At 42.7% G+C, this 26,938-nt stretch overlaps 2 protein-coding genes across 3 annotated transcripts; both read left to right on the forward strand.

The window, feature by feature from the left end:
- Positions 1–248: 248 nt before the first annotated feature.
- Positions 249–2,823, forward strand: HMX2 (H6 family homeobox 2). Its single transcript, XM_025397575.1, has 2 exons — positions 249–767; positions 1,699–2,823. Exons 1-2 carry the CDS (start codon positions 500–502, stop codon positions 2,250–2,252), a joined length of 822 nt encoding a protein of 273 aa, XP_025253360.1. The 5' UTR covers positions 249–499; the 3' UTR covers positions 2,253–2,823.
- Positions 2,824–6,398: 3,575 nt separating this feature from the next.
- BUB3 (BUB3, mitotic checkpoint protein) lies at positions 6,399–17,541 on the forward strand. 2 transcript variants are annotated; one of them, XM_025396494.1, is made up of 8 exons: positions 6,399–6,643; positions 7,071–7,265; positions 7,814–7,883; positions 9,892–10,043; positions 12,590–12,748; positions 14,409–14,586; positions 14,785–15,001; positions 15,994–17,541. In XM_025396494.1, the coding sequence occupies exons 2-8, from the start codon at positions 7,071–7,073 to the stop codon at positions 16,007–16,009; spliced, it is 987 nt and encodes a 328-aa protein (XP_025252279.1). In that variant the 5' UTR covers positions 6,399–6,643; the 3' UTR covers positions 16,010–17,541. The 2 variants fall into 2 exon arrangements, with proteins under 2 accessions (XP_025252279.1, XP_025252280.1); XM_025396495.1 differs by having other exon boundaries at positions 17,220–17,541.
- The last annotated feature ends 9,397 nt before the right edge of the window (positions 17,542–26,938 follow it).

A 26,938-nucleotide genomic window follows, 5' to 3' on the forward strand; every position in this document is an offset into this window, starting at 1 on the left:
AACCGTCAGGAACTCGGGCTAGAATCTACGCTGCTTTCAGCCCTGGCTGCCCCTGGTTAGATGCCGCTGATGCCCGCCCGGCCCTCGGCACGCTCTGGGGGCGCACCGGCGCTGTATGCCTGGCCGGAGCGTTTTGAAATTTTCCGGGGCCTCTCGGCGGCGCTGCGATTGGCCGCGTTCGGGTAACCTCTATGCAAATGAGGCCGCGCCGCCTCCGCGCCGCCGGAGACCCAGCGAGCTGGCGGGCGAGGAAGGGGCATTTGCACCGGGGCTGGGCGGGCGCACCCAGAGCCGGGCGGGCAGGAACCCCCGCGCAGCCGTCCGGTGCCCTCGCGTCCCTCGCGCGGAAGGGACGCCTCACCAGCCTCGGCGCCCCCTCCCCCTAGATTCCCTCCCCGCCCCTCCCCGCTGCCTGCCTGCTGCACCACCTTCCACCCAGATCACCCAGATCGTCTCTAAAGGGAGTTCTTGGTTTCCTCCAATTTCTTATGAACCCAGGATGGGCAGCAAAGAAGATGCGGGCAAGGGTTGTCCGGCGGCCAGTGGCGTCTCCAGCTTCACCATCCAGTCCATCCTGGGCGGGGGCCCCTCGGAGGCACCGCGGGAGCCCGTCGGCTGGCCAGCAAGGAAGCGCAGCCTATCCGTGTCCTCGGAGGAGGAGGAGCCGGACGACGGCTGGAAGGCGCCCGCCTGCTTCTGCCCAGACCCGCACGGCCCTAAGGAGCAGGGCCCCAAGCACCATCCCCCCATCCCTTTTCCTTGCCTGGGTAAGGATCGTACGTCGCCAGTGTGGCAGCCAGCAAGCGCGAGGGGAGGGAGGCTGAGCGCCCCGCCAAGACTCCCGCGCCGGGCCCCCTCTGGCCAGAGCTGCGGCAGCCTGGGGTTCGGGACCTCGAGGAGAGGGGCGCGCACTGTGGTGCCTCCTCCCCCCGGTGGGCCCTCGGGAGGAGGCGAACACAAACCAGTGTGGGCTTGGGCTTCTTGGGGAAGGTTGAGTTGTTAAAGAGAGTGGACCACCGCGAGAGGGACACGCGGCCGGCCGTACAGCCGGCTGTCCTCAATCACTTTGCACATCTGGTGCTTTCTTTCCGGACACGAGGTGGAGATCTGCAAGTCAGGTCTGGGCAGTCTGTCTCTACCGTAATCTCTTTCTGCGTCTTCTTCCTCACTCGCTCCCTATCTCTGCCTTTCTCTCCCTCTCTCCTCCTTGGAATGATTAGCACTCCAAGATGATTGACAATGGTGCGTTTCAGAGACGGTTCCTCTTTACAACATTTGACGAAGGGGAGCCCTGCGTTAGTCCTTAGCGTGATTTCCAAACAAATGGCCTGTGAAATGATGCCACCCTATAAAGCTCGAGGAACTCTTCCAGCTCAGTTACTACAAGGCAAATTCGCCTTTTAAAACCGTGTTAATGTATCCCCCTCCACTCCAGACCTCCTCTCCCTGTTGCCCCTGGCCCGTTCATAAAGGTGGGAGCACAGAGACCCCATACTCCAAGTAGCTGGGTCTTTCTCTTGTCGCTTTTAAGGCACAGGGTGCTGGGTTTGGGGAGCCAGTGAGGGATAAGAGGAGGGGATTGGTAAGGTGGGACCAAGGCGGCAGGCGCTTGCCAACTGCATGGTCCCAGGGAGAGCTGGCGGTCTCCGAGGCTCCCCAACCAACTCCATGGCCTTCTTGTCTGCTCTCGCTTCTCAGGTACCCCCAAGGGCAGCGGAGGCTCGGGCCCGGGCGGCTCGGAGCGCACGTCTTTCCTCTCTCCTTCGCACTCGGACTTTAAAGAAGAGAAAGAGAGGCTCCTGCCCGCAGGCTCGCCCTCGCCGGGGTCCGAGCGGCCGCGGGACGGCGGCGTCGAGCGGCAGGCTGGCGCGGCCAAGAAGAAGACGCGCACAGTCTTTTCGCGCAGCCAGGTGTACCAGCTCGAGTCCACCTTCGACATGAAGCGCTACCTGAGCAGCTCGGAGCGCGCCTGCCTCGCCTCCAGCCTGCAGCTCACGGAGACCCAGGTCAAGACTTGGTTCCAGAACCGCCGCAACAAGTGGAAGCGGCAGCTCTCGGCAGAGCTGGAGGCGGCCAACATGGCGCACGCGTCGGCGCAGACTCTGGTGGGCATGCCGCTGGTGTTCCGGGACAGCTCGCTGCTGCGCGTGCCGGTGCCACGCTCGCTCGCCTTTCCCGCGCCGCTCTACTACCCGGGCAGCAACCTCTCGGCCTTACCTCTCTACAACCTCTACAACAAGCTCGACTACTGACCCGCCCGCCTCCCCGCGCCGCCAGCCTGCTCCCCGGGCCGCCTCCAGCTGCCCGAAGAGCCGGGCGCGGACTGCACTGTAAGCAGGGCTCCGGAGCAAGGCGGCATGTTTCCAGAAATATGAAGAAATACACTATGTGTATTCATTAGCTCTTATTTATGGCCTCTGCCCGACTTTTTGTTTTGATTGTTTCGGGTATTTATCGGCATTCCCTAAGTCAGAGAGCCTGCTTTCTACCTAGACCCAACCAGTACGCTTTGAAAACCATTCGGAGTGGGATGTTCTCGGGTGGTGTTGGGAAAGGGAGTTTTGGCCAGACAGCCTCTGGTTGGTAGGAAAAAAAAAAATCAGGAAAACACCTACAAAACCAGGTACACTCCTCCCCCATATATACACCTGTATATATGTACATGCATACACGCTCGGCCAAGCCAGGTCCTCAGAGGCTTTGGACAATTACCTAATTGCTTCTTTTCGTTTCCCTCATCCCGAGGATGGGTAGGGACGAAAAGGGGAGAGTTCAGATCTGTAAATATTTTTAAAGAGAAAAAAATAAAACATTTTAAACATCTTTGCTAACTTTGGTGGGATTAATTGCCCGGCATGATAACGCACGGAAGGTTTTCAGGTTTTTCGGTGGAAAGACTTGCATGCGTCTCTCTGCAGAAGTCTGGCTCGCGCCACGTGGAGGGTGGGACTGGGGTCAGGGGTTAAAGATCGGGACCTTGGCGCCGCCCAGACTGCACGTGGCTGGAGCTGCCCGCCCACTCTCCCTCCTTCGCCCAGAATCGACGCGCCGGCTGGGGTGCACTCCGGCTGGAATCCAGCTCCTGAGCCCGCGCGGAGAAAGACAAAGACAGGGAGGCAGGCCTCGCCACTTAAGCGATTGCCTTCCGGGAACGAGCGAGCCGGGTGCCCAGCGGCATATTACCAGCACTGGGCTCGCCTTGAGCTTGGCCACAGCAGGTCACGCTACGACGTCCCCTGTGCCGCGCACTTCCTCTCCAGGGGTATAAAGCAGGCGATGGCGCTGCTTGTACCTGGTAAAGCCTCCACTTTGCTCGCCGCGAGTTTGGTGCTACGAGCTTGTCGCTGCGCCCAGCTACCCCGCCGGTGGCGGAGTTATGTGTGCCACGCAGAGAGGAAACTGGGAGCGGTGAGGCAGTACTTCGGCTCAGGAGAGATCCGAGAACCAGTACCAGGCAAAAAAGGCGAGGGAGGCAAAGGCGCTTCCCTACACTCTTTTGTTGTTAATAGTTTGCATTGGTTCAGCGTGTGGCTGGATCACCGGCTAGCACGCGGCCGCTTGCTCTGAATGGAACCGTGACGCGCGGCGGGGCCGCCCACGGACTTCCTCGCCCTGACACCTGCGGCCGCGCGGGGACTGGGAGGGCGCTGCACCGAGAGAATAGCCGCGGGAGTGTCATGCAAATTGCAGATTCTCGCTCCCGTTAGATTGCAGCCACCTGTTCTTGGCAAAACGTCGGAAAAGGAAGCCTGAGCTTGGAGGAAGCCGGTGGTTCAGCACCACCTGGGGCGAGCTCCTCCGTCCGCCTGCCTCTGGCCTTCGGCCCCGCAGAGCGGATGCAAAGGAACCTGGAGTCCGCGGCGCTAAGGCCCTATCTCATCCGCTAGAAGGAAAACATTTGCGTGTGAGAGTTGACTCTGAGCTGCAAGGCATCGAAATTATCTACATTTTGTGAATATATACGGGATATCTGTAAACGTCTATGTAACTCGCAGTGTTTTTTGTAAACTGGCCAAAAATATTCTATCTGATGTTGTCCATTTTGAGATCATATTTTTTCTCCTCACATTAGATTTCATAAAAATCACCATCTATTCCAAGGTGATGTCAGAAGGATGTTACCCAAGAACACATCTGCTGACACTAGGTTAGTTCAATTACATTTATTTCAACTGAGTTTACATCAGTAAATATTTACTGGGCCCTAGTACATGCTGGGAAACTATGCTATTGGGTAGTCAGATAAAAGAGACAGTGGATCCGTTTTCTTGTGATTTATCGTATACATATACTTCATTTCAGTGAAATTCTTTTGCTCCAGATGACTTTTAAAATTTTTTCTAATGTTCTTTGAATATTCCACGAAAAAAAACAAACTGCGTCCAAAGAACTGCTTCTATAGGAATATTCCATCCATATCATTTTTGTTTGCATTTCAACAGATTACAGTTTTTACAAGAGATCATGGTTTTAACAGTGTTGGGTCACTGTATCCTCTGTAGATTTCCCTTATAGGAAATGGTTTCTTATAACCATGGCAGTCACTTAGTGACAGTGATCTGTGCCCTTAAAATTTTAGGGAATGATCCTTTTCCAGTTTATCATGATGTGTTTATTTCATTCTTTTTACTAATCCAGAAACTAGCTGTCAACCGTGATCCAACAGTATAATTAGTTTTTAGAAATTCCTCTCTTACAGATAACTAAGTTTTACACACACACACACACACACACACACACACACACACACACTTTGCATTTGGATTTAAATGTTGTTCAGGACTCCATTGTTGCCAGATTTCCTGTCTCAAGACTATCAATTCATTTGAATAATCAGCAAAATCATCAGCCTCCTTTCAGCCTCTAAACTGGATTTAAAAGATTGACGTTTCTTAAAACTCAAATCGAGCTGGGCTGCAACTGCATGCCCAGAGGGACCTGAATCATACACACACTGGATAATGAAATACACTTAGATTTTATTAGTGGGTAATTCATGCTCAGAATCTTGGAACAATAATATAATTAAATAAACAACTGGGAGAAGGAACCAGATAAGTCAGGAGGTAAAATTATTTAGCTAAAGTTAGAATGGAAGTAAGGAACTGCATTTTAAAATTTTGAATTCAGCCATTAACTTGTGGAAAGAGAAGAGATAGAGAACCAAGTACCAGACTGGCAAGGAAGGAGGGCAAGAGTCTTTCAGCAGTAATATCATCAATGCAGTAGGCAGAAAGGTTGCTGTTGTGTGTTTATTGTGTCAGGAATCATACAAAGATGTGCATCCAGTTCAGGGTGTGTGAATGCATAAACATCATCAACACTTTCTCATTTATGTCCCTTAAAAGTTAATCACTTTAACCCCGACAATTTTCTCTCACTTTGTACAAAATCAAATAAAACAATATATATTTTTCTTTTACAAAAGGCAGTGAAAAAGCAGTTAAAGCATCGATTAAATTGAAATTTTTCAGTGAACCTTTGACATTCAAGAATCACTCAGTCACTTTATTCTACTGATTAAGTACTGCTTTTCTTTCATGGAGATAAAATAATTTCTCATTACTCAAGCAACCTTCTTGATCCTCATTTCTAGAGGATTCTAGAAAACAGTAAATGGAGCACACTGAGCCTGCAACTTTGGGGAGTGGCAGGACAGAGTGGAAGGGGATAGGCTTGTAGCTGTTGTTTTAGGATCCTTCAATAAGCAGCTCTAAAAGAAGCTGTGGGAGCTTTAACACATTGCAGAGTACCGTCTCCCAGGCTGTTCACCCTTCTGAAGGGGGGTTCCTCCAGGGCAAAGGCTGGTCTGTTTACATGCATCTTTCCAAAGCCTCTCACCAGGCCTGGCACCAGCGGAGGCTCAATAAATGTTTGTGGAGAGATAAAGCATAATATAAATATGAACGGGTTTCTTCAGTAGAACTTGAGACAATGGGAAATGAGAGACGCTGGTTTATAGGTGGAAACTCCAAAGAAATGAGAAAAAAAAAATCAAGGCAAAATAATGCAGTTAATTGATTAGAGCAAATATTTCCTTCTCTACATCAACTTTGCGTTAGCTTCACGGGCGTGTGCACATCCAGGGATAGGGAGAAAACTTTAGCACTATGGAAGTATTGACCAAAATGGGATTCTTGTGTTTCAGAGACTAACTTAAAGGGGAGGGCGCCACAGACAGAGCTGTAAATATCTTTCCCGCTTTCTATGCAGAGGGCGGGCAGAGCGTCAGCCCCCCCCCAAGAAAACTACATCTCCCAGAATGCCATACGCGGGCGGGAGAGGGCGTGAACAGAGCCTTGGCGCGATGGTCCTTGGGAGTTGTAGTTTCCACGCGTCCAGCTCGAACGCCGTTGCCTCAGCGAAGTGGTAAAATGAGCCCACGTGATCGGAAAAGCAGCGGTTTCCCTTTGAGCCGGAACAGGATGACTGGGTTGACCGATGCTGGGCAGCTGAGCGGACCAATCGGCCGCCTAGACTGAGTCGTTGGCGTTTGAAATCAGCCAATGGCAGGTCTACGCTGGAGCTTCCTCTGCGCCTCCTTCGCCTAGTCTGCGAGTGCTCTGAGGGAAGCAAGAAGGCGGCGGCGGCGGTGGTAGCGAGCGGCGAGTAGTGGAAACGTTGTTTCTGAGGGGAGTCCAAGGTAGGGAGGCGAGGCGACCGTGTGCGGGAGCGGACTCTCCAGGGACTTCCCGGGTCTGCAACTGGCAGGGCCGTTCCGTTCGCAGGGGATCCCGTTTCATTTCTATTGTTTTCCCTTTATTTTTAGGAGTGTCCGGGCCGACGGGACCCGGGAGAAGGGAAAGGGAACGGTCTGGGGTCCGGGCATCGCTGCAGGCCGGGCTGGGTTTAGGGGGACTGCGGTGCCTGCCGGGCCGGTTTGGGCGCGGCGAGGGCCGGATGAGGGGACGAGTTCCGACCTTGGCGGGCTAGTGCTCGGCGCAGGCGCAGAGACTTCTCGCGGTCGTCGTCTCGGCCCCTCCCTCTGGGGTTCCCCACCGCCAGGCTATCCGTGCGCAGCCCCAGCCCGCGGGACCCTTGGGGACTCTGACTGGGCCCCTGTTCTGCAGATGACCGGTTCTAACGAGTTCAAGCTAAACCAGCCACCCGAGGATGGCATCTCCTCGGTGAAGTTCAGCCCCAACACCTCCCAGTTCCTGCTTGTCTCCTCCTGGGACACGTCCGTGCGCCTCTACGATGTGCCGGCCAACTCCATGCGGCTCAAGTACCAGCACACCGGCGCTGTCCTGGACTGCGCCTTCTACGTAGGTGCCCTCCCGCCCCGCTCCGGCCCTCTTCCTGTGTTACGATTCTCCACGTTAGGAGCGTTTCTTTTCCGGGGCTGGGTAGACGCGTCTGTCGGTGGGGTTGTTTAGACAGTTCTTCAGCTTTTCAGGAGCACCTGCCTTGAACCGGTACCGTTTTAGGTTTGGGGATATGCAGACATTGGAAACTCCGTTTCCCCTTTCCATTAAAGGCTTGTGGAGTAACTCTGTAAACTTTCTGAACATAAATGATCATTATATTTGCAACAATACTGTTTTGGCTGCCGTACTGAACGAAACCGTTTAGGGGACATGTATGTTTACCCTCAGCTAGCGTGTTGGCTAGAATAAAGCAGCCCTCCTTTAATTTCCTGACACAGGAGTTTAGTGACCACTTGCTTTTTTGTGCTGTTTTTTGGTTTGTTTAGCATGAATAGTTGAGCCCAGTGCGTATCCTCAGCATAAACTGAACACTTGCTGGTAGAAATAAGAACGTTGAAACCCTTTCAAAAGTTCTAGTTTTTAAATGGTTCAAAACTGTTTTATAGGATCCAACGCATGCCTGGAGTGGAGGACTAGATCATCAATTGAAAATGCATGATTTGAACACTGATCAAGGTAATGTGACAATATCTTTACCAGTTTGTTTTCTTGACTAGTGTCCTAAAGTATAAATGTTTGTGTAGGAAGAGTAGTTCCTAAATTGCTTAGTTACCAAGTTGCTTAAGTACAGGTAGCTTGAATTTAGGATTTTTTTGTTTAAATGATAACCGTTGAGTTACTGATTACAGAACATTCTGCATATATTTTTTGCAGGAAAGCCAGTTGTGGTCACCATTGTCAGTGTTTACATAAATTGACACTTAAGTATTTGGCCTTTATTTTGTTCTTAGAAGTGGGCTGGATCCCAGACTGGCCAACGTTTCATTAGGATTTTCCACTACAATGCTGATGTTTTGAGAGTTCAGTTTTCAGAAACTAATTTAGTTTTCAGAAGCTAAAGGTAGATTTAAAACCTCACAAAAAATAGGCAATCATGTCTATATTAATTGTGTTTGTTATAGTTATTTAGCAAAATATGTTTCAGTTGCAGTTTTTGAATGAGTAACTAGATACATTTCCTTTCAGTTAAGTAATTTCTTAGAGGTCCAGATATGAAATGACTTACTCAAATTTTTTTGGTGACATTGGGACAGTGTAGAGATTGGAATGGAACCCATAGAGCTGTCCAGCTGAGCATTTGTTTGCATGTATATTCATCAGACGCAGATATCCTAAGGAGATAGGTTGGTACGGAGATATGACTAGATAGAAGATGAGTTGAGCAACGGGAGAATGGTTGGAGGATGGCCACATTTTGTCAAAAAAACTAAGCACCCAATTAGAAGAGGCTTTTGCATGAAAGTGACTTTCGTCTGTAACTTATACCGCAGGTATTTGGTTTTGTTTGCCAGTAGCTTACCCTGTGTAATAAGTCAGCTTGGAGATCTAGGTTCTATTTGTTCAGAAACTTGGGGGGTAGAGAGAAACACTGAACAGCAAACTTCTCGATTTTCAGTGTTACATAGAGAATTAGCTGTTTATTCTGTGAAAGTCACTGCCAAACTTCATGAAATCCTTTCTTTCTTTCGTTCTTTCTTTCTTTCTTTTTTTTTTTTTTTGAGATGGAGTCTCGCTCTGTTGCCCAGGCTGGAGTGCTGTAGTGTGATCTTGGCTCACCACAGCCTCTGCCTCCTGCATTCAGGCAATTCTCCTGCCTCAGCCGCCCGAGTAGCTGGGACTATAGGTGCGTGCCACCATGCTCGGCTATTTTTTGTATTTTTTAGTAGAGGCGGGGTTTCACTATGTTGACCAGGATAGTCTTGAACTCTTGATCTTGTGATCCGCCCACTTTGGCCTCCCGGAGTGCTGAGACTAACCTTACTGTTTGAAGGTCAGGACCATATATTGTTCCTTCCTATATCCTTAGCAGTTGGCACAGATTCTGGTATGTAGTAGATGTTGAAGGAATAAATGAGATATGGTGGGAAGGTTCAAATTGAAAAGAAGGAAAATGTCTATTGAAAATTTGAACCACAGTGGAACCAGGTAGAATAATGAGAGGACTTCACTCCCAGTTCTCATAACCCTTTAGCCATGCAAATAAGTTTCTTAGCAGCATTGGCTTAATGTTCAACATAAATGTTGTTGATCCAGAAGACCAGAGTTCTCCATTAATTTGTTCATTCAACAGATGTTTCTTGAGCACCTAGCCTGTACCAGAGCTTGCACTAGATACCGGCAGAGATCACAGAGTTAAACGCAGTTCTTGATAGGAAATCTAGAATCAAATGAGGAAGATAACAGACATGCCACTGCTTTAATGTAATCTGAAATTCAAGACAGCCTTTGGTATGTGCCATACTAGTGAGTCATGTGAAGTGTGCACTGTAAGGTGAACAGAGAGGAGTGGATAACTTTGTAGTCATGGAGAGATTTTTCTGTCTGTAGTCATTTCCATGGGGTTGGATGAGGCAAATTGATTACAGTTGAATGAATGTTTCTTTTAATTGTTTATTTTAGGAATCTTTAGTAAAGGTAGTAAGCTAGATGTTGGGGATTCCCCCCCACTTTTTTTTTCCTATAGAAAATCTTGTTGGGACCCATGATGCCCCTATCAGATGTGTTGAATACTGTCCAGAAGTGAATGTGATGGTCACTGGAAGTTGGGATCAGACAGTTAAATTGTGGGATCCCAGAACTCCTTGTAATGCCGGGACCTTCTCTCAGCCTGAAAAGGTAGGCTCTTTATATTCATTGCAGGAGTTGATGGTTTTGGGGTGATTTTTGTCTTGATGCATGATTGCTGACTATGTTGGTTGAATTTAAAGGTGAAAAGTCAACATGGGGGGAAAAAGTTGACAGTCGATTTTATAAATCCAGCTACATAGAAATGCTTTAATGCAAAAGAAAATTAACTTTGGGATTTGGGGCCAACTTTTATTTGTCAGTTGTTATATTTGCTTCCATGTATTGTTAATGCTTTAAATCGCAGAATTGAGAAGCAACTCACTGCCTTTTCAGAGAAGTCATTTAGCAGACTGTTCGATTGTCTTAAATTGACACTCCATCCCAAACCACAAAATTGGATGGAGCATCACTTATTTTCATTTGTTATCTGAGGTTTCTTTTGAGTTGACTGTTGAGAGGGCAAAATAGTTATCATTTCAAGTTCAGTGAGAAAGGTGTTTTATGTTCCCTGGCTTCTACTGTTTATATATTTATTTTTTAATACTGATAGATGTAGTTTCAAGGCTCTTAGCGAACAAAGCTTTTTAAAACCGAAACTTTGTGTATTATTCTAACCTTTTGATCTGTATGATGAAAGTGTAATTGAGCATTCCTTCTGTATCCTCATCAGACTTTATCAGGTGGTAGTTAATTTTAAAGATTGATTGTTTTAGCAGTTTAAAGGCATCCCTCACTTGAGTCTATTTCCTCAGCGTAAATATACTATTCAATTCCTATTCAATTCCATCATTATATACAATAGTGCATCCAAAGAGCCATTATTTTTGTCACATCACAGTCGAATCTACTCCTGGCAAGACCTTTGTTCAGAATAAAATAATTGCATTGTTTCTAGTTTTGATTTATGGTTGTATGTAGCATGTTAAGAACTGTGATAAATTGCTGACAGAATATCATATAATGGACAGCCACACTGAATCAAGCTGCTTATTGGTTCAGCAAGGTTCATTATGTCACTTTTTTTTAATACTTTCTTTGATAAATGTATATACCTAGTCAGTAGCATGACAGTGGTTTCACTTGATTTATGATCAGTGGGGATAGAAAGCACTATTAGAATCTTGTGTGTCACCTATATAGTAAAGATTTAAGATAAAATTCCCAGTATGATTATACCATTATAAATCGATCTCTTTCTGGATTCTCTATTTTTAAAGTTTGGTACTTTATACATCTTAGATTAATTTTCATTTCACTGCAAACATTTTGTTTTCTGAGTAAGCTATGATAAATCTTAACAACATTTCTCACATTTAAATCTGCTTATATTAAATCTGTTGTTTTGAATCTTAATTTTAATTCCTTATTTTTCCCTTGGTCACATTAATTGTTGAATTTTAGGGCCAGATTCTAGAGAGGGGTGGGGCATGGCATTGTTACAGCTGGTAACTTGATTCTTCTTCAGCTGATGGTATGTGGTTAACATACTAGTGATTATTAACAACATATGGCCTAAGTATTGAATGTTGCATAGACATCTTACCTTGCCATGGGGCCTCTACATTTTTTTATGGCAGTTCTTCAGGTTTGAAAATGCTAAGTCAGATTAGAGTTTCTTATTAATTGAAAATAATAGAGCACAGTTGTAAATTGCAAGTCTAGATTTTTAAAAAGTGACTGAACATGATCAGGAGAATATTTTTTTTTGCCACCTTTTTAATGAGTTGGCTACCTCTGTTTTGTTTCCAAGTAACGTTATATTTACAAATAAACCACTAAATGTTTGCTTGTAGGAAATTCTATGATTTATTATAAAGGAATTTTTGTGGAAAGTTTAATATTGAAGAAAGGCATTATGAGGGGAAAAAGAGGGGATACACTACTTTTAAAAATTTTCCCTAATGTTGAACTTCTGTCTTGAATGTGTAGTATTACATCAGGGCACAAGAATTACTTTGTTGTATGTATGTCAGACCACTGTCTTGTCTTTTAATTTTGAGTTTATATGCCACCAAAGGCTACTAAACATCTAATTAGTGGTGGCTCCCTCACTCTTCCTGGAAAGGCCTATTTATTCCATGTAACAACTGGGGGAAAAAAAAAATCAAGATTTTTAGAGTTGCAAAATGAAATAATTCTAAAAGGTGATTATAGAAAAATAATTTTGAAAATGATTGTTTTATGAAAAGCCAGAAACCCATTAAACTCTACCTTGAATTATTTTATGGCTTTATCATCTCCTTCTTGAATTTTTTTTACACTTTTATGTTGTCTCTAAATGAAACATGAAGGCTGGGAAGAATAGTTTAATTTATTTTAGTAATGGAGAGAATTAAGACTTCAAAAGCTCCTTTACAGAATTACTTAGAATGTACATTATATGATGCTTGGTGAAGTATGAAGAGCATCATGGGTGTGCTATTTTGTGCAAACTTGGTTTAAATAATTGCAGTATCTAAAATTGTTACTTGTGATTGGGGAATTCAGTCAGCTCATTTTTTATGGTTTTATGATCAGATGGACTTTATTTTGGGGCAAAATGCCATTTTCAGGCAAGTAGGTGATTTTTAGCAAGTTTTGGTCTTTCTTAAAAGGTATATACCCTCTCAGTCTCTGGAGACCGGCTGATTGTGGGAACAGCAGGCCGCAGAGTGTTGGTGTGGGACTTACGGAACATGGGTTATGTGCAGCAGCGCAGGGAGTCCAGCCTGAAATACCAGACTCGCTGCATACGAGCGTTTCCAAACAAGCAGGTACTGAACTATACTCCCTCTTCTTTCTGGAATTTGAAAATAATATGATCTTATATTATAATGATTTGGCCACTATCCCCTAAAGCCTTCTTTTTTTTTTTTTCAGTAGTGATTTAGAATTTGCTGTTAGGTGTATTCCTTGATATTTTTGACAGCCATGTGTTAAAAGGAAGTGTGTTAACCCCCATTTTAGAGACGACCTTGATGTTCAGAGAGACCAAGTAATGTGCTCAGGAAGTGGTTTGAATAGAGGAGGTCTTCTGATCTTTTGTTGATCCTGGTCCAGGATGCTTCATAGGTATACAGAATCAAAGAGGGCTTTGCAGATATTTCAGTTTACAAAATGCTGAAATGAAATTTGTATCTGGATTTTAAGCTTATGGAATTTGCTGTTTTCTTTTTGCCTTTTTGTAACCCTAATGCTTATAGAGTTCTTTCCCCAGTTTGACAATAGAACTTTGTTTTTTTTTTTTTTTCTTAAACTCAACTGAGGTTACAGTGGCAGGGCCCCTCTTATGATGGATGTACAGGGTACCCTTCCATCGCTAAATAAGATTAGCCTGTTTGTTAGTGATCTCCCTCCTCCCTCAGGTCCTTAAAGTTTTAAGAGGAGATGGTGGTGTTGTCAGTTGCAATAGAAATTTTGCAAGAGGAAAAGTCATTAAAAATAGAAGGTGTCTTTGGTATCTTATGGCTGTCCTTTGGTGGTTGTAGAACTTGAAGCAGGTATGTTATTCTCTTGGCTTTTAACCTGCAAAGGCCAGTACCTCAAATGGTGATCACAGTTCCTTTTTTTAGGAGATTGGAAGTTTCCATTGAAGATAAAGAATTGCAGTTATGTGAAACTTTAGAGATTTAAATATGTGATTAAAATAGGCTTACATTGTGAACATTATTTTAATGCCATTATATCTAATATTTTCTATAAGATTATTTCTACTTTGTAATGGCAGTTAAAAAGTCGGATTTTACTGACTGACTTATTTCTTCATAAACAGTTTTCAGGAATAAATCTTTTTCATACCTTGAAGGATTAAAAAATCGTAGATTTTGTATTTGGTGTGTTCTCTCTTATTTTTTAAGATATTGTCATTTCAAGGAAAGATGAGAAAACGTTTGAAATTGTAAACCACTTTTGAATGTCCCTGAAAGTCCTTGTGCAAACCTGACTTACTGTACTAAATGTAAGAAGTAGCATGACTGAGATGGAAGACTGGTGTTCCAGTTTATTTGGATTATTGATACCCCCAATGAAGGAAACACAATTCTTAACAGTTGTTCGTGATGAAGAGGCACAGAACATAGAAGAATATATTTTAACTGAGGGAACAAATTTGAGTCTGCTGGGCAGGACAACAGGACAACAAATAAGCGACACTAAAACACTTTAAATTTTGTTTAGGTTTGATGAAATAACTAGACATTTTTTATTGTAATGTGCAAGGCCCTGGTACCTATGAGGAAAGCAAGTGATGCCAGTCTTATTTTCTTTTTAAAGTCATCGTAACTATGTTAGTACAGCCTACACACTTCATTAAAGCCTGCTGTACTTCTCATTTCTGAAATAATCACTCTTTAGTGTGGGTTGAATTTGGGAATTAGCACCTTGTTTTTGGAAGCTGGAATTTACCATTTTTTCCCTCTGGTTCTCTCTTGGCAGGGTTATGTATTAAGCTCTATTGAAGGCCGAGTGGCAGTTGAGTATTTGGACCCAAGCCCTGAGGTACAGAAGAAGAAGTATGCCTTCAAATGTCACAGACTAAAAGAAAATAATATTGAGCAGATTTACCCAGTCAATGCCATTTCTTTTCACAATATCCACAATACATTTGCCACAGGTAAAGTATGGCATGCTGACCTATATTTAATTATTATATTATTTGGTGCTTGCTTTTTATGGTATTTAGTGAGAAAAAATCTATACAGTGCTTTATGGAAATGTAATTTCCATGACCTTAAAAATTAACTGTTAAGATAATGGTTATTTCTGTATCTGGTGTTAAGAACCATTTTAACTATTTTGAAATTACTTCCAGGTGGTTCTGATGGCTTTGTAAATATTTGGGATCCATTTAACAAAAAGCGACTGTGCCAATTCCATCGGTACCCCACGAGCATCGCATCACTTGCCTTCAGTAATGATGGGACTACACTTGCAATAGCATCATCATATATGTATGAAATGGATGACACGGAACATCCTGAAGATGGTATCTTCATTCGCCAAGTGACAGATGCAGAAACAAAACCCAAGTGAGTATGCTTCACCTGTATTTGAGCCTTTTCTTGCATTCAACCCAGGATTTATTAATTTTTCTAAATTCATGAATAGCATTGTTGATGCCTGCTCGATATTACAGCTGACTGTAGGGTTGGAGTTGATGTTATCATGTTCTCCCAAGCTTTCAATATCCGTAGGTTGATAGACGTCTGATGGATAAAATTGTGCCTAGTTGTTTTGTACAGAAGAATGTCAAACTCTCATTCTTCTTGAATAGGCTCTATTATTTGAATCTCTGGAGTTATTACCAGCTCATTGCTTCAAAATTAAGTTGAGGAATTCAAGAATAATTTATTTTAGTAAATTCTATTTAAGATGTTTAAGAATTTGAACTGCCAAAAATCTTTCCTCTCCACAGAGGTTGTTTCTTTAATATTAACACAAAGTAAGTGACCTTCAGGTCTTATTGGAAACCCAGAGTAATATGGCCTTGCCTGGAATTGCAAATTTCCTTAGTTTTGAAATTTTCGTAGACGTCTTTGGTTCTTGGTTGTAACTGTTGACTGAGAAGAGTCATTTACATTTTTTGATACCAACAGGGCAAAGCTTTTTATTTAATTACCTCCACCAGGCTTAAGGGAAATCTGATACTTCGGCATGTGTTAAACTATAAAATATCTACCCCAAGTGTGTTTGCCCAGTTCCCTGTCCCCTCTCCCCAGGCCCTTAAAGGAAGTTCTTGATACATATTTGTGGAATAACTGAATGTTTTCAGGATTCTTATACTTTGCTGAGTTAAATTGGGTGTGGTACCTTTGCTGATTGGTTGAGCCTCTGAGAGGGGGCAAAGTATTAAATATTCCATATCAGATATGCTTTTATAGGTTTGACTTTAGAAAAGTCTTAGCATGTGAAGCCTGTTGGATAAAGGGCTGTGTTTGCATTTAATCTGTCACTTTTGTATCTCCTGTCCTGGCTGGCCATTTTGATCTCATGCTGTTCTTTTTTTCTTTTGAACTTGTAGGTCACCATGTACTTGACAAGATTTCATTTACTTAAGTGCCATGTTGATGATAATAAAACAATTCGTACTCCCCAATGGTGGATTTATTACTATTAAAGAAACCAGGGAAAATGCTAATTTTAATATTATAACAACCTGAAAATAATGGAAAAGAGGTTTTTGAATTTTTTTTTTTTAAATAAACACTTTCTTAAGTGCATGAGATGGTTTGATGGTTTGCTGCATTAAAGGTATTTGGGCAAACAAAATTGGAGGGCAGTGACTGCAGTTTTGAGAATCAGTTTTGACCTTGATGATTTTTTGTTTCCACTGTGGAAATAAATGTTTGTAAATAAATGTAATCAAAATCCCTTTGCATTCTTTCTGGACCTTAAATGGTAGAGGAAAACGCTCATGAGCCATTTGTTTCTTTTGCTGGTTATAGTTGCTAATTCTAAAGCTGCTTCAGACTGCTTCATGAGGAGGTTAATCTACAATTAAACAATATTTCCTCTTGGCCGTCCATTATTTTCTGAAGCAGATGGTTCATCATTTCCTGGGCTGTTAAACAAAGCGAGGTTAAGGTTAGACTCTTGGGAATCAGCTAGTTTTCAATCTTATTAGGGTGCAGAAGGAAAACTAATAAGAAAACCTCCTAATATCATTTTGTGACTGTAAACAATTATTTATTAGCAAACAATTGATCCCAGAAGGGCAAATTGTTTGAGTCAGTAATGAGCTGAGAAAAGACAGAGCATATCTGTGTATTTGGAAAAATAATTGTAACGTAATTGCAGTGCATTTAGACAGGCATCTATTTGGACCTGTTTCTATCCCTAAATGAATTTTTGGAAACATTAATGAGGTTTACATATTTCTCTGACATTTATATAGTTCTCATGTCCATTTCAGTTGACCAGCCGCTCGTGATTAAGGTTAAAAAGAAAAAAATTATAGTGAGAATGAGATTCATTTCAATGTAATGCACTAAAGCAGAACACGAACTTAGCTTGGCCTATTCTAGGTAGTTCCAAATGATATTTTTGTTGTCAAACTTTAAAATTTATATTAATTTGCAAATGTATGTCTCTGAATAGGACTTGGACCTTTTCTGACATTTATTTTATCCGTGATGTGTTTTTTAAAAATTCTTTTGATACAGAGAAGGGTCTTTTTTTTAAAGTATTTCAGTGAAAACTTGGTGTAAGTCTGAACCCATCTGTTGAAATGTATTTTCTTCATTGCAGGTCCACCTAATCATCCTGTGAAAGTGGTTTCTCTATGGAAAGCTTTGTTTGCTTCCTACAAATACATGCTTATTCCTTAAGGGATGTGTTAGAGTTACTGTGGATTTCTCTGTTTTCTGTTTTACAAGAAACTTGTCTATGTACCTTAATACTTTGTTTAGGATGAGGAGTCTTTGTGTCCCTGTACAGTAGGCTGAAGAATTCCCCTTCTGTCTCCTAGCAAGCCCAGTTGCTGTATCTGAACAGTTTGAGCTCTTTTTGTAATATAATCTAGACCTGTTATTTCTGTGCTATCTAATAAACGAGATTCAGAACCCTTGAATGTTGGATGTTTTTGAATGTTGGTAATTAATATAATTTACTTAAAAAGGCTTGTGTAAAGCAAAACTCGTCATCACAGGCATGTTGGGGGATGACATTTTACCTTTAAGTCCACTCTGCCTCGTTTAATTGTCTGCTCTGATGTGTGTTGGGGATTCAGTCCTGCATAAAGTGATTTGTTGGAGTTCAGCCATTTCCCTCATGCCCCCTTGTGCCCTCTCGGTGGATCAGCAGGGCCTTTGAGCCAAGTGTACAGCTTCACTCAGGATGGGCAGAGACTATGTGGCAGCCGCTGGGGACCTTTTGGCTCAGTGCTCTCCTACTAGTGCCGGTGCAGTGGTGCTCAGGTAGCTTGTACATCCCTGTGTTGATGTAGTCATAGTCCACACACAGCCAAATGACAGACCCTTCTGTACTTAGCCGTCAAATACCAAATCACAGTGAAGCCCTTGGGATGGTAAATAATGTAATAGCCAGGGACTAACTAATGATATTAGTTCTTTCGTGTGATTATGTGCTTCTAAAAGTCCCTGACCACTTGGTTGAGGACAGACCGTAAGTTTAAAACACTGTATAAGTGAAAGAAATAATATAGTATTGTTATAGGTAACCAAATTAAAGTAATGTGGACTTGTTTTTGAGGTGCTGAGGGAGGGCTTATTTTATGGTTCCATGTGGATATCCTCTTGTCTCTGGATATCAAATGTACCTCCCTCCATCTCTACATACCCCTTAACCAGCTCTTCACGGTTTGCTTGTTTATGGTTATAGCTACCTTCTCCCCAAATTACCCAGATGTAGTTACCTTGGCCTCATTGGTTTCTCTTACCCACATTCTTTAAGCGTCTCTTCTGTTTATCTTTTCTTCCTACTGCTACCATCCCATGGCCTTCTGGGTGAATGTGGCAGCCTCCAGTTTCTGCCTTAAGCCCTCCATCTAATAGAGCAGTGACTTTTGAACATTGTAGTTGTGACCCAAGTAAGAAATACATTTTGAACTACAGTTCAGAACACAGAGGTCAGTATAGTATGCATGACAGACAGAAGAGTCCTGAAACACGACTTGCCCTTCCTGCATGTGATGTATCTGGTGCATGTGTGCATTTTTTTTCTTTGCTTTTTAAGAAATCCTGGTTATGGCACCTTGAATTGGTTTTACAACAAATGCCTGTCACCTGCAATTTGGAAAAACTGCTCGATCAGATTTCTAAAAATTTTCTAGAAGATTTTTAAAAAATGTATTCTTATGTCATACTTGGAATCCTCCACTGCTTCCTGTTGCTCATAGTCGCCCTTCAGCGATTTCATAAGGAGGTGTGCTGCTTCCTAGGCTTCCAGATCATCAGGAAGGGGCTGCGGACTGTAAGGTGCTCTCAGAAGATGGGACTAACTAACCCTTGTTGGGAATATAAATAAGCGTGTGGGATGGGAATGTTAAAGTGATAGCAGTATCTGGTTCTGAGTTCTGTTGTGTAAAAACTTAAAGGTATATTAGAAGGTTAGCCTTTGTTCTGTGGGAAATCCAGGCCTTGTTAAAAGGACCAAGGCCAGAATGCCCAGTTTAGCATTGGCATTCAAACCCTTCACTGTTTTTCCTCCATTATCTGTTAAACTCCTGCTTTGCCAGAGGTATTTTCTATACCCTAATAACTCTAGCTTCCTTCCCTCAGTGGCGACTCAACGCACATTAGCCTACTGAGAGCTTAGATCACTACAACGAATCCTTATAAATTTGTTTAACTCAGTTTTCCCCAAATTCGTTTGAGCCGGTTGGTTCTACTTTTTCTGGTCTTGTTCCCACAATCATTTTACCTTTTACCACTCCCGCAGAAAACACGGGGGTTCTTCTGTTAGCTGAGAGCCAGGTTACTTTCTTTCTTTTTTTTTTTTTTTTAAGACGGAGTCTCGCTCTGTAACCCAGGCTGGAGTGCAATGGCCGGATCTCAGCTCACTGCAAGCTCCGCCTCCCGGGTCCACACCATTCTCCTGCCTCAGCCTCCCGAGTAGCTGGGACTACAGGCGCCTGCCACCTCGCCCGGCTAGTTTTTTTGTATTTTTTAGTAGAGACGGGGTTTCACCGTGTTAGCCAGGATGGTCTCGATCTTCTGACCTCGTGATCCACCCATCTCGGCCTCCCAAAGTGCTGGGATTACAGGCTTGAGCCACCGCGTCCGGCCCACAGGTTACTTTCTTCACTATCACTCTGACGCTTGTGTTGATTCCCAAATCTCAGTTTGCCCAGGGGCATTCTCTTTCTGAATTGCTCTTTCAGGATTTAATTTGAATCCTGCAAAGTCCTGTTCAAAACCCCCTTTTCCATGAAGCCCTTCTTCCTTGTTGCAGCTCACAAATAAGTATGCCCTTTCTCAAAACATGTATGAAACACCTCCCGCTTGTATACCTTTAGCAGTAGTTACTCATATTGCCTGGCATTTAAACAGTTTTGTATGCATACATCTTGCTTTCCTACTTACAGCAAGAGCAGGACCACATCTTTTTGTATGCTCTGGTACATGCCTGTTGGACCACTTTGATATTGCTAAATTATATAGACTCCTTTTAAAATAATTTGAAATATAATTTTGGAGTATAGACATCTTGTCCAGTGCATTAGACAGGTGACCTTTGACTTTGTTCATTAAGCATTTAGTAAGTCTCTTAGAAGTGATATATTTACTGTAGAAAAATTCAGATAACATGCAAAAAATGAAACGTACTGTCACAATCCTATAATATAACTTAAAAATTCCTTTCCAGCTTCAGAGAGCTATTTGATAAAAATTGTATATATTTAAGGTATACAATGTGTGTTTTGATACATGTATACATTGTGAAATAATGATTACCACAACCAGGCTAATAAACATCTCCATCACTTTGTTAAATTGAGTTAAACAAATTTACAAGTTGACAAGTTACATTTACAAATTTATGTAATTTTTTTATGTGGTGAGAATACTTATGATATAATCTCAGCAAATTTCAAGTATACGATACATTATTACTAATGATAGCCACCACACTGTATGTCAGGGCTCCAGAACTTACTCATCTCAGAGGAGGTAGCTACTTTTAACATTTTTGGTATATATCCATCCTTCAGGATTTTCTGTATATTTCTCTAACAGTAAAAGTTTTTGTTAGCCACATCATGTGAAATGCCTGGGTAGACAAATTTAAAGATGTTATTTGGGATGGTGTGACTTGTACAAGCCACATAGCCTGCATGGTGTCCACTTTGAGGGGGATGCCCGTAGCTATACTTAGAAGTCATCCCCTAGAGCATTGTCCATAGGCCACATGCTGCCCAGGATGACTTTGAAGGTGACCCAAAACAAATCCATAAACTTTTGTAAAATACGAGATTTTTTGCGATTTTTTTTTTTTTTTTTTTTGAAACAGTCTCGTTCTGTCGCCCAGGCTGGAGTGCAAGTGGCATGATCTCCGCTCACTGCAAGCTCCGCCTCTCGGGTTCAAGCGATTCTCTTGCCTCAGCCACCCAAGTTGCTGGGATTACAGGCACCCACCATCATGCCCAGCTGATTTTTGTATTTTTTTTTTAGTAGAGACAGGGTTTCACCATGTTGACCAGGTTGGTCTCGAACTCCTGACCTCAGGTGATCTGCCCTCCTTGGTCTCCTAAAGTGCTGGGATTACAGGCACGAGCGACTACACCCACCTGTGACTTTTTTGTTGTTTTTTCAGCTCATCAGCTATTGTTAGTGTATTTTATGTGTAGCCCAAGACAATTCTTCCAATGTGGACCAGGAAAGCCAAAAGATTGGACATCCCTGCCCTAGAGCATCTGAAGCCTGTATACAAAAGAGCCTGTGGCTATGACTAACAGGATTCTGGCCATTAGGAATTCTGTGACATGGAGGGAAAATGGCAACTTCAAATTTGTACCCGCAGGTATCATGTGGGCAGGTGCTCCCTGTGGCTGGTGATAGTTGTGAGTGAGCCTTGCACGGACTTTCCCTCTGTTGGCTGTTCCAGAGTGAGGGGCTGCAGGTGCCTACTTAGGTACCTATGGCTAAGATGCTCCTGAGCAAGTGGGGGCCAGTTAGTATATATCATGTTTACAAAATTTGGATCATGTTGCATAAATATCTTGCTTCATGCACTTAATATGAAATTTTGCCCATGATTTATTTTTTACCTTATTTTTAAGGGCCACCTAGTTAGTATTTGATTATTTGAACAACTATTTAGTGCCTGCGATGTGCCAGCCACTGCTAGTTCTGGGATTCAAAACACTGACAGCCGCTGTGATACCACAGCGTGGCCACATTTTGTTTTCAAGACCTTGGCCAACCTTTGGTCCTCATAGCCACTGCCCTGGTAGTAAGGGACTTAGTTAAGTTTGGTGACTGCTTGAAGTCTAAGATCAGCAAAGTGGCTAATGCAGGCACTGTGACAGTCTGGGCACTAGGAAAAGCAGTGTGGGTAGAAATTCCCTGTTCGAGAGCCTTCTGGTTATACTTTAAAAATAAGGGAGCCTAGCATCTTGTCAAGTCTTTGAGCCCACTCACTCGAAGGGCCTGTCACTCATCCAGAATTGAATCTGCTAGTTTAATAGGTCAGGCAGTGTGATGTGACAGCGTGAATCTTAGAGTCCAGCCTTTGAACCTGGCTTTGAATCCTGACTTTACTGCCTATTCAGGGGGCCACTAGCTAAGTTAATCTGTGAGCCTGGGCAACATGGCGAAACCCATCTCTAGAAAAGATACAAAAATTAGCTGGATGTGGTGGTACATGCCTATAGTTCATAGCTACTCTGGAGGCTGAGGCAGGAGCATAACCTGAGCCTGGGAGGTTGAGGTTGCAGTGAGCTGAATTTGCACTACTGCACTCCAGCCTAGGTAACAGAGCAAGACCTTGTCTTGCTGAAAGGAAACTGCTGTAACTAGTCTTAATAGCATAAATCAGTACTTTCCCAAGTGAAAGATGGCCTACCCAGAGATATTTCAAAGACTGAGGTGGGGAAGTCAAAGGAGAGAAGAATCATGAAACTAGCACTGTGTTTGCTCCCCAGATGTCAACCTTGTCTTAATCTAAAAAATAAAATTTCTGAGCTGTAGTTTCCTCATCTGTAAAATGAAGAGAATACCTAGGTCATGGAGTTACGAACAAGTATGTTAAATATTTATCAGAGTGTGCCTGACACAGTGAGTAGAAAATATCTGCTCTCTTTGGATGAAAAATATTTAACACTTCACTCTCAGATATAATTATTAGCTGACTTTTTAGATTCTTTTTTCTTTTTCATAAGTTAATGTAGTTCTCAGATATCTATGGGATTTCTAGTTCTTAAATATGCCAGTATTTTTTTCTGTTAAAATGTTGGTGAACTATTTTAAACATTCAGAAAAACTCGGGATCATACTCGTAAACCCACTGTCCAGATTTTACAATGTTTAATGTTTTTCCGTATTTTATCTCTTCATTTTAAAATAAAGTTTTTCAAATGCTTGAAGCCTCATTTGTACCCCTCCCTTGCCCCATTTCCATTTTCCACTTTTCTTCAGTGTTGCACCCATTTATTGCTTTTTTTTTGCTTATGCAGTAGCCATATAAAATACGGGCTTTGCGTTTTTGCAAGTTTGTAGAAATGGTAACTGGTAACCGTTTCTATCCCAGAATAAGCCCACCCCCATTTAACATCCAGTGTGGTTAGTAAGATATAGGAAAGGGAAAGGGACAAAGCTACAGTCCATCACTGACCAGGAAACAACTTAGCAGCAGCGAGGTTGGGCAGGGGAGTGGCGGAGCTGAGCGCCCCCTCATTTGAGGTCAGCCGCCATTTTTGTGGTGGAATGGCATTTGTCTCTGACTTGGTGAAAACTGCAGAATCCCACAGAAGTTGCTCTTTTCCTCAGGAAACTATGTGAGCGTGTTAGTATTCAATAGATGAGGTGGATTAAAAACAACATCTGTGTTGACATCTGGGGAGCAAACACAGCGCTAGTTTCATGGTTCTTCTCTCCTTTGACTTCCCCACCTCAGTCTTTGAAATGTCTCTGGGTAGCCCATCTTTCACTTGGAAAAGTACTGATTTATGCTATTAAGACTAGTTACAGCAGTTTCCTTTCAGAATGGCACCCGTATGTTGCCTTTGGAACTAGCACTAAGAGAAATGAAAGAAAGCTGCTGTACCAGTGGCTGCAAATACCAATTGGACCATTGAGTACAAAGGCACTTTCCCCTTGATCAGTTGTGTGTTGTAACGGTGCTTTCATTTTCGAAGGATGCCCACGGAACTTGTCCTGGGGTAGTTGTAGGGCACTTAGTTGGGAATCATTTTGTGTCCTGATGAAAAAAAATTGGAAGGTAAAAACTAGACTGTACTGTGATTTATAGAGGGCTGTAATTGGGAGAACATGACGTGAGTTGGCCAGCCCATTTAATATAACTCATGATTTGGCAAATGGTCTTCAGACTTATTTTAAATGAAAAGCAATTGGTTTTATTTTGTTGTTTTGCTTTCCTTAAATACACCACTGGTATAACTTTCCAAATCACCTGACTTGAGTAGAAAAAAGGAAAATGAAATGTTTTACTGAGCTTTATTTTAGCAGGTGTCACATTTCAGTAATTGAAGGTTCATTTCCAATGGTTCACTTGATTAACTAATTTCGCAAGAAATATTCTTTCACCTCTGACCATATTAGCCAACTCTGTGCAGTTAACACAAACCTGAAGAAGCCATACAAATTATACCTACTGGTCTCAGAAGCACCTAAGTTTGCTTTTCCAATGTTGTAACGAAGTACCTTTCATCCCCTTTATAGGACTCTGTTATAGGCTATTGCAGTAATTTAAAACCTATGTACCTAGACTCCTGACCTTGTTATAACATCACTTTATAATTCTCAAAATACTTGGCTCTTGAAGATTTTCTTAGCACCAGCCATGTATTCTTAAAGAGCCCAGACAATTTGTCTTCTGTGTTATATTACCCTCCTCAGCTGCTAAGACCTAACATTCTTACTGGATTGTCTGACAAAAAATCCCTCAGTTCCTTCATCATTTCACAGGCTAACATGGCATTCAGTTATTAGCATTCTCCAGGTAAAGAAATACCCTTGCACGGAATAGTAGCAATGTATGCCTTCATCAAGCTTTGGATATAGAAGCAACTCTCTTGCTGGGTTCACAGTTAGTTCATCAAAATTGCTGGTGATGTGGAGAAACACAGCTTTCCATATGTGACTCTAGCATAAAGGTGATCATGGAAACAGAGGACAAGTATACCAATAAGCTTCTCAACACAATACCTTTTGTTGCTCGTGTTCATCAGGTGAACATTGACCTCAGTTGCTAGTAGACGTCTAGAATGGGCATTGTTTGTTGAGAGCTTGTTACTTGGTAGCTTGGCTTTCTGGTCCCTTTAGTTATACTAGTAGAATATATATTGTTAATTGTGTACTGTTAGAATGTAGAATTCACCTTTGCATTGCTTAACTTTGCAATAGGACATGCTATCTCCAAACATCCTGTACTTGTGTTGCCAACCGTTACCCAGGGTTTTGCTTTGTTTGTTTGTTTATTTATTTATTTATTTATTTATTTATTTTTGAGACAGAGTCTTGCTCTGTCGCCCAGGCTGGAGTGCAGTGGCACGATCTCGGCTCACTGCAAGCTCCGCCTCCCAGGTTCTTGCTATTCTCCTGCCTCAGCCTCCTGAGTAGCTGGGACTATAAGCGCCTGCCATCACGCCCGGCTAACTTTTTGCATTTTAAATAGAGACAGGGTTTCACCGTGTTAGCCGGGCTGGTCTCGATCTTCTGATCTCGTGATCCACCCACCTTAGCCTCCCAATGTGCTGGGATTACAGGCATGAGCCATGGCGCCCGGCCCAGGGTTTTGCTTTTGACTCAACTCTAAAGCTATTTAAAAGTTAGATCAATTGCATTTATTTGGACTCCACTGACACAGAATATGATAAATTGACATGATAGGAAAAAAATCAAATGAGATTACAGAGGATATCCTAACTCCTAAATTGTGAATTCTTTATAGATTTTAACACATTGTTAATAATAGTTGTAATATTTGACCTGCATATTGAACAAGACCTCTGCATGGAAGCACTTGACTAGCTGTCTGCATTACTGAGGTTGGACACGTTTAATATTTCTAAGAAAACACTTTTTGGCTGAAAACAATAAATCAGTTTGATTTACCCAAGACCTCCCATTCAGAATAACCCTATGGAAACATGCAGGGAAACTAGCCTATGTGGATGAACTGGGAAATAATTGGAGTACTGCAAAATTTAAATTTGAACTTTTAATTGAGTCAAGACAAAATTTTATTTGGCCACTAGTCAAAACTTTAGCAAAGGTTTTCTTATTCACTTTTGACTCCAAAATAAATAGAACTCAGGAAAAAGGTTTCTCTTTTGGGCCGTGTTTAGATTTCTTTGGCCAACATTCCTGATCAATTTCATCTTTTTAATCTAAACTGGCTTCTCCCTGATTAGAGCTTAGTAAAATGGATGAGAAGAAAAAATAAGATTAAGGGAAGTTGTTTTTAATACCTGTTGCTATAAGCATCTAGTTATTGATTTGGAATTACGAGGACAGATATGCTTGTCCTGCTTTTGGACAACTCAGGAGAACCTGGTAAGAGAAGGAAGAGGACTTGCTGGGCAGATTGACAGCTGTGCCAGAGTATGAGCCGATAAGATTTGTGGGTGGAATTGTCATTGCTTTTGTGAGACAAGGATTAATCTTTATTTTTATTAGCTCTCCAGAAATAGAGATAAAGGTCAGGAATTGGAAACTGAAGAAATCAGTTTGAAACAGGCCTCCTCTGAGCTATTTTGAAACCTGCTGAATGTGGTTCTCTCAACCCTTTGGACATCCAGGAATTGATATCTAAAAAGCTTCTTAAGGCTCAGCCTCTTAACTGGATGCTGAGGGCCTCTGAGAAAACATGGAGTCATGGCTGTTCTAATGGAGTCATCCATCACTGCCAACTGCTTGCTGGAAAAAATAGGGGTCTTTCACAAGAGCCTCATAACCTTCAGGGATTAGAAGCCTGTGCCAGGCTGAATGTTACAGTGGCATGCCATTGAAGGTCTTCTCTTGACCACTGCTTACAGGTAATCATGAAGGTCTGTAATTCAGGGCATATGGTGTCTTCTCTTTTTGCTCTGTTTCTCTCTCACTTCTTTCTTCGTGTCTCCCTTCCTTCTTTCCTTCAATCAATAAACAGTAAAAGGCATTTGTGCACAGTTTGACTTAGGAAAATGTGGCTGGTGGGGTTTTGAAATAGTTGTTTGCTACTTCATTATGCCATTTGGTCCAGGTGGTGGTGGGTGGCAATGGATAAATGAGCCTGTTGGCATGCCCATAAGCCCAAGAGTTGGATCTGATCTAGCATGCATATGC

This window comes from Theropithecus gelada, chromosome 9, assembly GCF_003255815.1.
Source record: "Theropithecus gelada isolate Dixy chromosome 9, Tgel_1.0, whole genome shotgun sequence".
Lineage (NCBI taxonomy): Eukaryota > Metazoa > Chordata > Mammalia > Primates > Cercopithecidae > Theropithecus > Theropithecus gelada.

Bases quoted from the DNA above. Each gene is read 5' to 3' on its own strand.
- HMX2 (XM_025397575.1), top strand. From the start codon at position 500: ATGGGCAGCAAAGAAGATGCGGGCAAGGGTTGTCCGGCGGCCAGTGGC. The intron at 768-1,698 runs GTAAGGATCGTA...CTCGCTTCTCAG, and splicing joins CATCCCTTTTCCTTGCCTGG to GTACCCCCAAGGGCAGCGGA.
- BUB3 (XM_025396494.1), top strand. From the start codon at position 7,071: ATGACCGGTTCTAACGAGTTCAAGCTAAACCAGCCACCCGAGGATGGC. The intron at 7,266-7,813 runs GTAGGTGCCCTC...ACTGTTTTATAG, and splicing joins TCCTGGACTGCGCCTTCTAC to GATCCAACGCATGCCTGGAG. The intron at 14,587-14,784 runs GTAAAGTATGGC...AATTACTTCCAG, and splicing joins CCACAATACATTTGCCACAG to GTGGTTCTGATGGCTTTGTA.